The sequence below is a fragment of the Vulpes vulpes genome, chromosome 2 (genome assembly GCF_048418805.1).
Source record: "Vulpes vulpes isolate BD-2025 chromosome 2, VulVul3, whole genome shotgun sequence".
In the NCBI taxonomy this organism is placed as follows: Eukaryota; Metazoa; Chordata; class Mammalia; order Carnivora; family Canidae; genus Vulpes; species Vulpes vulpes.
In genome coordinates, this window is record NC_132781.1 from 30,528,175 (window position 1) to 30,540,299 (window position 12,125).

The 12,125-nt window shown below is 41.3% G+C and overlaps 1 protein-coding gene across 3 annotated transcripts; it reads right to left on the reverse strand.

The window, feature by feature from the left end:
- Nucleotides 1–4,774: 4,774 nt before the first annotated feature.
- On the reverse strand, nucleotides 4,775–11,717 carry TMEM100 (transmembrane protein 100). 3 transcript variants are annotated; one of them, XM_025995976.2, is made up of 3 exons: nucleotides 10,652–11,717; nucleotides 7,722–7,865; nucleotides 4,775–6,301 (listed from the first exon to the last, which is right to left on the reverse strand). In XM_025995976.2, the coding sequence occupies exon 3, from the start codon at nucleotides 6,233–6,235 to the stop codon at nucleotides 5,831–5,833; it is 405 nt and encodes a 134-aa protein (XP_025851761.1). In that variant the 5' UTR covers nucleotides 6,236–6,301; nucleotides 7,722–7,865; nucleotides 10,652–11,717; the 3' UTR covers nucleotides 4,775–5,830. The 3 variants fall into 3 exon arrangements, with proteins under 3 accessions (XP_025851761.1, XP_025851762.1, XP_072603617.1); XM_025995977.2 differs by lacking the exon at nucleotides 10,652–11,717 and adding an exon at nucleotides 10,420–10,639; XM_072747516.1 differs by lacking the exon at nucleotides 10,652–11,717 and adding an exon at nucleotides 8,146–8,451.
- Between the last annotated feature and the right edge of the window lie 408 nt (nucleotides 11,718–12,125).

Genomic DNA, 12,125 nt, shown 5'->3' on the forward strand with positions numbered 1-12,125 from the left:
TCCTCATCTATCAAATGGAGGTAATAATAGTACCTCCTTCATCAGCTTGGGGTGAGGATCAGATGCGATCACCCACGCAATGCTCAGAGCATAATGAGAGCTCTATAAATGTTGTTAGCATTGAGAACTCAACTCTCAGTCTTTTTAGCCTGGTTTCTGATCTCCAGAGCACCTCCTGGAGAATCTATCTCTTGCTGCTTCACTTTTTCCAAGCCCAAATCTAATTCATATTTTTCCACTCTAATCTCTTCTCCCATCTCTAGCCTGCTTTGCCCTAGTAGAACACAGCTTCTGGTGCCACATCCCTTTTCTTAACTATGTATTTTAATAGCAAGTGTAACATCCTTCACAATGACTAAAATGGAAGATTGAAAATATTTTAAAAATTGATGACAATGCAATGCATACAGAACTCTCTTATAATATGGTGAAAGAATACATTGATTTGGCCATTTTTGAAAACTCTGGCAGTAAAGTTTAACACATACCTACCTTTTTAATCCAGGAAATCCACTCCTAGGTAAGTTTTCAATGGAGATGTGTATGCATGTACACCAAGAGTCATGTAGAGGAAATTTCACAAGAGCACAATATTATCTGTTGCTGAATAACAAATTACTCTAAAATGTAGTAACTTAAAATAGTAAACATTTATTACCTCTCAGGTTTTGCAGGTCCAGAATCTGTGAGTGACTTAGCTGAGTGAAGGGCCAATTTATCCGTTAGGTCCAGTATGTGCAGTGCCTAGAGCCCACAAAATGTGTCAGTACAATTTTCTTCTTGCAATAATTGATATACATCCTCCTCTTCTTCCTTTCCCTTCTCTCCCTTCTTCCATCCCATCCCTTCCTTTTCTTTCTTTCCCTCTGTCTGTCTTTTTCTCCTTTTTCTTTCAAGTGGAAGAAAGGGCATATGGAGACAAAAGTACCTAGGGCCTTCAAAAATCATATAATTCAGCCCTGGATGGGTGGTTCTGGCTGAAGGTGTCTTGTGAGGTTTCAGTGAGGCTGTCAGCTGGGGATACAGTCATCAGAAGATTCCACTGTGGGAGGATTCACTTCCAGCTTCATTGAGGTAGCTGCTGGTAGGTCTCAGCTCTTCTCTGGTTATTAGCTGGGAGCCTTAATTTCTCACCATACAGGTCTCTCCACAGCTTCCTGAGTGTCTTCACAACATAACAGAGGGCTTCTCCCAGAGCCAGGCAGGAAAGAGAGAGAGAGAGAGAGAGAGAGAGGTCAGTGTCTTCATAATCTAATCTTGAAAGTGACATGCCATCACTTCTGCCATATTTCATTGGTCACACAAACTAACCCTGAGCTACTGTAGGAGGAGTGTGAATGCCAGGAGGCAGAAATCATTGGGAGCCATCTGAAAGGCTGGCTACCACAAGAACTATTTTTATTTAAAAAATTTTTTTTATTATTTTTTTCACAAGAATTATTTTTAATAGTTAAAACTATCCAAATGTCTATCAACAATAGGAAAGATAAATGATGATGTATTTATACAATGGAACTCTACACAGCGGGGAGAGTGAGCCATTGAACAGTATGGTTGCACCTCACAAGCATGATATTGCACAGAAGAGGCCAGATACAGAGTGTACACCATACGGTTCCATTTATATAAAGTCAAAAAATAGGCAGAACTACTCTGTGTGTTAGAGGTGAGAATAGTGTCCTCCCAGAAAGATAATGACAGCAAGGAGAGTTAAGGGGGACTTTGGGAGGCTGCTGCATTTAGTTTCTCCATCTGGGTTTTAGCTCTACAGGTTTGTGGAATTCATTGAGCTATACACTTTCCTCTATGTACATTATACTTCAAAAAGAATTTTTCCAAAATCTGTGTCAGAACACCTTTATCGCCTTGCTTTCCTAAAGAGACATTCTCTCGGAAACCGGTTTGCTTCTCCAAAGAGCAGGGTGGACACATGCCCTTCCAGCCTCAAAGTGTGATGGAGAATGTCTGGGTAACATTAGGTACAGTTGAATACTGCTATATGCAAGGTTAAGTACTAAAGTCAGGGAGAAATGTAAAAATCATCTATAAAAAACTATCCTTGACAATTCTGTAGATAATCCCTAAATCACTGGGATGCCCTTGGAAGCTCAAAAGCCAGGAAGTAGGAGAGTACTTCTTTTGTTTCTCTTTAAATTTCTGCCTTTGGTCTTCCTTTCTGTGGGGCAGCCTAGGACAAGACTGGCTTGAATGGCAGTGGTGGGAAAAAGAGGATTTCTCACTCTCCTAATCTCTCTTATGTTGAGGGCACTTAATTGAATTCTATATGCCTTTACAGTCATTCCAATATATGTAAAAGCACTGAAAATTATAACAATATCAAGGAAATGTAAGTTATGATTCAGCTTTGGAACAGAAGTTTTCCTCAGATTATTTCGGGTCTAGAAAGCCTTTATGGATAATGTCAAGGTTAAACAGAGTGACTGATTAAAGTCAATCAACCAAAATAGGGGCTGCTTGATGCTTAATGACATGTTGGGATAATAAGTAGAGAAAGAAGCTAAAGTCAACATTAGATATTATCAATAGCAATTTTGCAATTATGTAGTACTTTGTAGTTTACAAAATCTAAATCATTTCTTAAAAATTAACCTTAAAGATGAGGCTTAACTGCTCAAGGTCATCTGGCTAGTTTAACAGAAGAACTGCAATTTATAATCAGATCTTTTAAGTTCAAAACCATAATACTTCCAGGAGACCAGTAGATCTCCCCTCACCCCCTTTATGAGTGGTGATGGTACAAAAAGACAGGCTTGAGAATTTGTGATCTGGCGCTCCTGGGCTTATCCTTTGGCTTCAGCTGCCTGCATGATCCATATGACCTTGACCATCTCCACCTCTAGGCCAGATTCCCAAGATTAACCAAAACAGTGAGGTGGGAAGAGGAGAGTGACCTTGTTGGCTATGGTTCTCACCTAGGTAGAGACTGGCTGCACAAGATGAGGTCAAAAGTTGTTCTTGTGTGACCCAAGATGTGTGGGGTTTAGGGTATCCAGCTGGGTGATATAGTGGTTTCTGATGCTCCAGGATGGGGCTTGGTTATCTTTTTAATACATACATACCTGCATCATGCCTATGCATGCAGTCCATATCTGCATTTGTAAAGACAGACCTTGCTCAGTAAAGACATATGTTATGAGATAATTGTGATAGCAGAGTTCATCCTCATGGGAGTTGGAATTCACAGTACATAGGACAATCTTGTGCCTCACAGCTCTACAGGGGTATGTACCCTCTACTGGGACTGAAGGTTCTCAGGGCTCCTCCACTAACTGGGGGAACCCAGATGTCACCATTGTGAAGTGGCTTAGGGAGGAGAGTGGTGGTGGGCTCAGTGGAGAATCTTCTCCCAACTCCTCACATTTAGGAGAGATATTGCTATGTTTAGATATGATTCCATTTCGGTTGTTGTAATTTGTCATTCTACAGTGTTTCCTTTAAGACTCAGGTAGCAGCATGAGGCCCCCTAGTGGCCTGAAATCATTCATGAGTTTACTTCTCAAGCATTTTGAAGGGGAGGGCTGGAGCAGTACAAAGGTTGTCAATACTTACCTACATCTGTAGCTTACAGTTGAGGCGGGAAGAAGTAGGACAACCTCTTTGGGGAGAGTTGAGAACTAAAATATTTTCTTTTAAGAGAGTAAAATAAATAGAGTATGATTCTAGATAAAACATTCACTTTCTGATTTTTCGTGCTTTAGTTGAGTAGGTATTAAGTACCTACTCTGTGCAGGACGTTTTATTAGATATCACACGAGGGTTAAAAAAAAAAAAAAGGCATCATCCCTTCTAAGGAGCTCTGGAAGAGGATAAAACATTTATGCCACCAACATGGTAGAAAATGAAAGGTGCCATCAGAGACTAAGTAAGTAAAGACTCTCAAAGGAGAAGTTACTTTGAGTTAAAAGGGAAGGAATTTTAGGAGGGGGTACTCTAAAGAGAAGCAGAATTTGGAGATGTTGAGATGGAGAGGGACAGGATGGCATTCTTGAGGAGGGAAAACAGAAGTTGAACATACATGGAGGCAGGAAACCAAAGTTTGATTCAGAACGGTGAATAGTCTGATCTGGCTAACTCATGAGTTTTCGGGCTGGAGTGAAGTGAAAGCTGGATACATCTGTTTGGATCGGATAGTGGAGAACCTTGAACACTTGCCTAGGAAATTTCTTCATCAGGGATGGGGAGCCTTTGAGTATTTTGAGCAGAAAAGAGGCATGTCAAAGCACAGACTCCCTCCCATTAAAATCAACATGATGCTGCATACTTGCATTTGGCCCAGAGGAGTGTTGATGTGCATGCATTTAACATAATTGTGGTATACTCTACTATAATGAACAACTCCAGGTTTGTACCATCTGACCTTCAAAGCCTTTCTTCTCTTAACAAAACTACTTGAGCACCAGGCAGCAGTCAGTGCCACAGGGCTCCTGCCACATTTAATTAAATTCCTTGACAGAATGCTTCTCTTGAAAGTGCTACCTGAGGTTTGTTTTGGTGTGCTTTGCATTGCCAAGGTTTAAGAAAGACTTCATGCCTCTCTATCTTCCAGTACTAGTTTCATGTGGTTTAAACTCCATGGACTAGGGATATTTCTGACAAGAGTTCTAGGGTAGAGTCCTAGCTGGGGGTAGAAGTCAAGCAGTGATCTTATTTACAGTGTATTAGAACGAACTCATTTAAGCAGCCTAAGAATCTATACAAAGCCTGGCATGTAGTTGATGCTTGAAAATATGTGAAGCAAATACTTAACAACTGATTGAATAGATAATACATGTTTAATAACACATTATAAAATTCCTGACTCCAGGCATTGGTTTCTTCATTGTTAATGGCACAGAAATCATTTAGAGCACAGTGAACATAATTAATACTATTCTTCACAAGTCCTGAAAGAATGTATAATAAAAAATAAAAATCTGAATAAGTTAGAGAGGAGCAAAATGCCCATTGGAGAGAAATACAATTGAGACATTGCAAACGAGGCAAGGGAAGATGAGCAATTCGGAACTGCAATAAATGTAACTACAACAGCAACAAGCATTTAAGAAATTTCAGCAGCAATAAGTATTTATTATTTTGAATGAAATGTACATTAAACAATATAAAAATCATCAAAAGTGCTAGGTTGGATTATTTTAATATTAATTTAACCCCCCCCCCCCATCATTTAGTAGCTACATCTTTTGCCTTTTAACTTCTGACTCATCTAAAACTGTCCAATGTTAAAACATAAAAAATATTAGTTTATTCTTTAAGAAAAAGTACCACCAGTGATGAGTTATGGAAAGCAAAAAAATAGATGCCAGAGAATCAAGTTATTAAAAAATATTATCACAGAATTTCATAGAAGTATGCAAAGTCCAAGGTGATTTAGACTCTTGGCAGAATATTTTTTTTTATGACACAACGTCTTAAAAGTGTGGGTTTTTGTTTTTGTTTTTGTTTTGAGGCAGGTTGCTGGTGTGCCAGAACTAGCTGACTAGTTTCTCATCTTTCCTTGGCTACTTCCCAAGGTGAACCGAATCTTGTCTAATGCCATGCACCTCCCACAACCCCTCAAATGTTTAGTGTTGAGAAAAAGTTGATTTTTCAGTCTTAGAAATAGCCCTTAGAGTTAAGTTTGTCAATAAAGAAGACACAAGTAGGTTCTTCATAAGACGGAACCCCCCCACCCCCCGCCCCAATTCACCCCCATTCCTCTGGTCTGCGGCAATGCACTGTTCATTCTCTCCCACCCTAGTTCTGGGTGAATTGGACGACACAGTGAGAGGGAGATTTTCAGGCCACATATCCCATTTGGTCTCATTCAGTCTTAAGCAAACAAGCTTCTCTGATTTGCCACTAGAGCCGTCTGACTCTCCCGTCTCTTGGCTTTCTTGCTCCTCTGCCTCACCTTCCAGCACAGGGCACTGGAAGCTAACAAAAAGAGTCCAGATGACAGGAGGACCAGACCCAAGATGGAGATGATGGAGCCGTGGGAATTGAAGCTGTAGGCCACAGCAGTGACTACTATCCCAGCGATGAGGACCACCACGGCGAAGGGGATGATGCAGCGGTAACAGGAGAGCTCAGCACCCCCTGTAGCAGCCGTCAACTGAATCTCACTGACCAAGGGGACTGTGGTGACCACCACTTCGCTGGTGGGGCTCTTCTCCATTGTCACTGGCTTGGAAGACTTTGGGGTTCCCAGGATCTCCTTTATGGGCTCTTCAGTCATTTTTACCAGTGACGTTTCCCAGCTGAGTTCACGGACTAGACCTGGGGGGTCTCTCCAGGGTGGAAGCTGTGGAAGGGACAGAAGATACCAGGGAAATGCATCACAGTGAGCCTTGCAAGTAGAAGTAAGGAGCTGGGGAAATACCTCTGTGTTCTTTTCTAGGAGGCACAGATGCATGTGAAAATCAACCGTCATATTTTTTTTCCTGATTGTTTGCATTCTCTTTGCAAAAAGCAAGATAAAGCGATAGCCATAAAAAAGGGGAAGATATAAAAAGCAGGAAGCACTTTACAGTGTTTAATATACCCTGACGATCTACAAATGTTTTACAAGGCTTTCCACTTTGTCTATTGCTTCTCATTCTTCTAAACACACGGGAAAGTCTCAATCCTAATCCCAAAGACAGCCTCCTTTATGAGGAGAATACACTATGAATAACACTTTGCACAATCCGTTCCAAAACTCACGGCAACTTCGACTCTGCCAGTGTTTGCAAGCATAGCATGCATTCCAAATCACCCATTCACTGCCCACCAAACAGTAACAAGACCAGCAGCCAGTGTGCGAATGATGTTCTTCTACAGCAGATGACAGCACATCTTTTTATTGTAATTATTTAACAGTGCAACATGTATCCTGGGACCGTGGTGGGGGTGCAGGTCAGCAAAAATTCAGTGGCAATAAGACCAGGATTTGTGGTCTGAAATGTGGCAATATCTTCCAATCCATTTGAAAAAGGAAAAGGAAGGGGGAAAGACTCAGTTTTGTAGGATAGAATTTTTTTTTTGGATATAATTTTTAAAGATAAGATTAACTATTAGAGTAATTAGCTGTCAATTCAAAATTTTCCATTGAACTCAACAAGGAATCTTAATACTATGTGGACCATGACACGTTTTTTCAAAATAAGCAGGCTAGATTTTCAGTACAGTTTTATACTCTCTTTATTTTCCCGTGCCCTCGCTATGATGTACCTCTCTGAATATTTTGAACCAGAACATTTTGGGACAAAATCTGAAACTCTTGGTCAAGAGCATCTGGTTGAAATGCTGCCTAGGAGAAATCAGTGAATGCTCTTGTCTGCTGTTCAGACATGTTAAATCATTCTCTTTTGTCCCTGAGAAGCGATGTAGCAGCTAAAGAATTAAGCAATTGCAGTCACTGAAGAAATTTAGAGGAAGATTCTTGAGGCTATTTAATGAGATAAACACTTTGGACATATTAAGCATCCGCTGAAAACAAATTCAAGCCCAAATCAAAATATCACTCTCTGTGCAATGAAGGTAAATATTAGAACTGCCTGTTTGCGTGTAACTTTTAGTCACCAACATTCACCACTGCTGTCCAAAGATAACCTCGTATCATCTCTAGGCCAGTAAAAGGATATTTGAGGTTATGTCTGAAAGCAAAAAGAAGTCTTCCTCGCAAAGCTGAGGCATAAGCTAACTTGCAGATGAAGATCTGTCCGCAGAGGACATCCACATACCTCAGAGAAAAGCAGTCCATTACCAGAGGAGCCACCAGAATTGGGAGGGAAGAAACAGCAGCACTTGAGCTTCTTCGGTCAACTTCTGGGAAAAGAGCCTGTAATAGCACGTCTGTCAGTAAAATGACAGGACAAGAATCTCCTCTGGGGAAAAGAAAAGATAGAAAAATACTGTGCTGTATGGTTAGTTTTCAGATCCTGGAGTTCCTTCTTTCGCTCTACCTCTGTTCCTAAATGACGCTTGTCTTTCCCTCTCTCTCTTTTTATTTCCTCCCCCACCGGATTGCCCCTCCCTGTCATTTTTTTTTTTCTTCGTTCTCTTCCTTGCCAGCAGATTTCGAGTTTTGGCTTCCCCCAACTCCGCTCAGTGACATGATAAGTCAGAATCATTCTAGAGTCCCCAGAGATAGGAACCAGCTTTTACTTTTATTTCTCTTGCAGCATTTACTAAGTAGACGGACGGCTTTGCATTACTCATTTTTTCCCCAGCTAGCCTCCAGATCTTCCTCCCACCCATCAGGCACTTTCATAAGAAAATCCCAGAGTCAGCGTTGCAGACCCAGCTGAGGGGACAGAGCCGGAGGGACAGACACTAGGGCAGCAGGAACAGCTGTGAAGTCATGGGGCAGCTGAATTCAGCCGGTAAGCTAGCAAAAATCCGTGTTCCTAGGCTTCCCCAGTATTCTTTCTTTATATGTGTGTGGGGCCACACGAAGCTTTAAACTACCCATTGTTTGAGATTAATTCACTTAGGAATGAGGGTGGGAGATGCAAATGCTTACGGTTGAGGGAGAAACCAATCATCTTGCTTTAAATATGATCACTTAATACTCCTGCTAGGAGGTGAGGACACTTTTGGGCAATGCTGAGATTCTCATCAACATCCTCATTACCATCATCGCTGTCATTTACAGAGCACCTACTATGGATGTGACAGTACACTGTGTGTGCATTAGCATTAACTCTCACTAGTTTACAAATGAGTTTAGAAATAGTTTCTAAATGAGGTCCAGAGGGGTTAAATAATCTCACAAAGTGCACACAGAAAGAAAGAAACCCTTGGTTTGAACTCCAGTCTTTAACAGGCACATAAATCATGTGGAGAGCTTGTTAAATGTAGAATCTGATTTAGTGGGTCTGTAACAAGCTCCTGGCTGATGCTGCTGCTCTTCGGCCCACTTTCAGGAGCAAGATATTTTAAACATTCAAGTATAGGTGGCTTGATGCATCACATTCTCAAATAATAAAGATAAAGGTCTATATCCACCTGTTCCTTACGTGGCCTTACAGGTTTATACTTTTTTTTTTTTTTTTACAGATAAGCTATTTGAAATTTTAAAGCTGCAGGTTGCCTTTTTGAGAGAAAAATGAGATAACACTAGGACACTATTGTAAGCACATCCCTTTACTGTGTAGCTCAAAGTTACCCATCCTCTATATTTTAATCTGTACAAGTTTTAATAACATCTTTTTAATTAATACAGTGAATCTACAAACATAAATTAAATCCTGGAAGAGATTTGTTCCCTTCTTTCTCTTGGGTTGTTAGATTGCTTTAACTATTGGTGCCGGATGTTCCCAGGCATCTCCCTTCTGTTCTAAGCATCCTGCATCTAGTAAAAAATACCTTGATGAATTTGTCATAAAGGGAGAGGGAACAGAAGTCTTTTTTTCTAGAATGGAAGCCAGAGAAGAGGCTTTTTCGTCTAAAAAAAAAAAAAAAAAGCTGAAAAGTCCCTGAGGCCTGACTTCACCAAGTCAGGAGAGCCCCACTAGCTTTCTGAGGAGGATGAGTACCTGGAGGTCCTCCTAGCTGCCATTCTTGTACTTGTATGAGAGACAGAGCCATCACCCAGGAGAAATGCTGTCACTTGGTGTCAAAGATAAGGGATGCTTAGAACCAGGGCATTTCAGCATTTGCCGACATTGCTCTGGGAAGATGATGATATGGAGGTCACTGGCCACATACATTGGAGGCTTTGGGGACGCTCCTTATAAGAGCATCAATCCCTCCCACCTGCAGACTGTGGGCTCTGGGCAGAGTTCCTCTCCATCTCCTAGCATAGGTCTCTTTCCCACCACCAAAATAATTCAATAAACCCACTGCAGCTCTCAGTATCACCTTACCCTGTTGAACACCATATTCCCCTGTTACCAAAATCAAAGGTACACAAATCAAACTTCTGCCAGAGAGAAAGCAGAGGCACCCTTTTCCCACATTGAGCACTTGGCTGAATCTATAATAAGGGACAGTGAGTACATCTGTGTGCTGGGAACAGGAGCAAGTCTGTCATTACAAGTAACACCAAAGCATTCTTTAGCCTTTCCTGGCCCCAGGCATCTCATTCACCCTAATTCTTCTTCACAAAGAGTGTGCATATACCTAGATGTGCAGATGCACATCTCCAGATTCTAAGGAGACAACCAATGATTTGTATTGATAAATACAAAGACGAAGAAAGCTTTGGGATAAAACAGAAGTTGTATATGAAGAATACGCACCAATTATTATACCAATGGACACATGCGTTTATAACTGACTTTTACCTCTTCAAATTGAAACCCAGGGAGAATTCCTAATGATGAATGCCTGAGGTCATTGAACATTTTTTTACCTTCTTCCACTTTGTGCCTATCGGATATTAAACTCCCTTGGGAATTCCTTAAGGGACACCTGCCCCCAAATGCAAAATCTTACCCACAGTGCAACCAGTCTTCTTTCTGCAAGCCTTTCAGAAGGGAGAAGAAGTCCTTCTGGTTCTTTTTTAAACACATGGCTCCAGAGGATTCTTTTAAGTTTGGAAAACTTTTCAGAAAGCTTCCAGTGAGTGAATTAAATCGGTGCCCCCACCCCCACCCCACACTACCCCTCTGTAGGCATTTAGCATTTCTCTCCCAGATCTTTCAAAAAGCAAGGCAAAGATTCTTACCTTTCCCAGACAGAATCGGACTGAGACAGCTGCCAGCTCGGCCAACAGCAACCCAAAGAGGGGGGATGCAAATCACCACACTAGGGACCGTACACAAAGTACTCAACAAGGCTTGAACACAATTAAGGGACCGGAGAAAAACTGGGAGAGAGGAAATCCTTTAAGCGCTGCTGCATTTTGTTCTGTTTCCCTCTATGAGAATGTAATCTGTATTTTTAAAAAGGGAATCAAGTTTGAAAAGAATGTCCTACTTTGTTTTACTCTCTTTATAGCCTCATTCAGGCTTCCATTTTCAAGATTTTCCCTACCCAAGCCCTCATCCTGGTAGTCCTCTGTTCCTACTGTGAACCTACAGAAAAGAATTTGTCATCCTTGTTCTGTACTTCCAGGCAGGTTTTTGGGAGGTATGTGGGCATGGGTAGTGGGGTGTAAATTAATCTCTTTTATCCTAACATGCAAGTAAAAAGAGGAGCAATTGAAGAGGAGGATTCATGGTGAAAATGGCTTGTGATTCCTTGTGTGGACCATTTCCCTGAAGTCCCAGTAGTGATCTTATCAGCACGTTTCATCAGAGGATGGCAAAGCACCATGGAAACGACGGTATTCTGGAAAATCACATCTCTGAGGAACTGAACTCCTAATCAGCATATAATTTCCAGGCTTCAACATCAGTCTGATGCTGGGAAATTGAAACCACCCTGCAACTTATAACGTTTCCACCAAAGGCATCATAAATAGCAGAGCTTGTTCTTCTGGGGAAAATTTCCCCAAATTTGAAAAATCTTACTTCATTCAGAAATTAGATTGGAAACAAAGTGATTTAGGTGCAGGGGATGCAGAAGTATAGGAGGGCAGGGAAGATGGTGATAACCAAGAGGACATTTTGCCCCTTTCCCTTCAATACAAGCCAAGGTTCAGTCTCTGGTCTGGAAAGAGGGGGGAGGCATTTTGATTTTGCCATTGACTTTATGCTGCTGAAGACCTGGATATTTCTCCTTTGGGAACGCACAAACTTCGCATTTTGTGAAGAGAGAGCACCTCCATGTGTATTCAATTACTCGCCCATATTTACTTTCAGTTTGCTTTTGCTTGGTGTGGTTGAGTTGGCTAATTTCCAGCAGCTGTGAAGATGCCAGTTCCTTCCGGCACTCTGTCCAATCACTGCATGCCTTTGATCTGGGTCATCACCCAGTCCAATTGGATTCAGTGAGATTCGGGAAACTGGCCAGTTTTTCTCTTTTCCAATGCTTCTCTTAAGGGTGTGTCTGCATTTATCTTCTGAAATCACTAACATTTTGGAAAGTGATCTGTGCTGGTGTGTTCATTTTGGATAACATGTCATGTTTTTACTGCTTTCCCCACACCACTCCCCAACCCTAGGCACTTTTCTTTGAGGTCTAGGACATTAGAGAGATCTGATAGCACCAAGAAGAGCAATGGGTATGTCTTAGATATAAATATATATTTTATTATT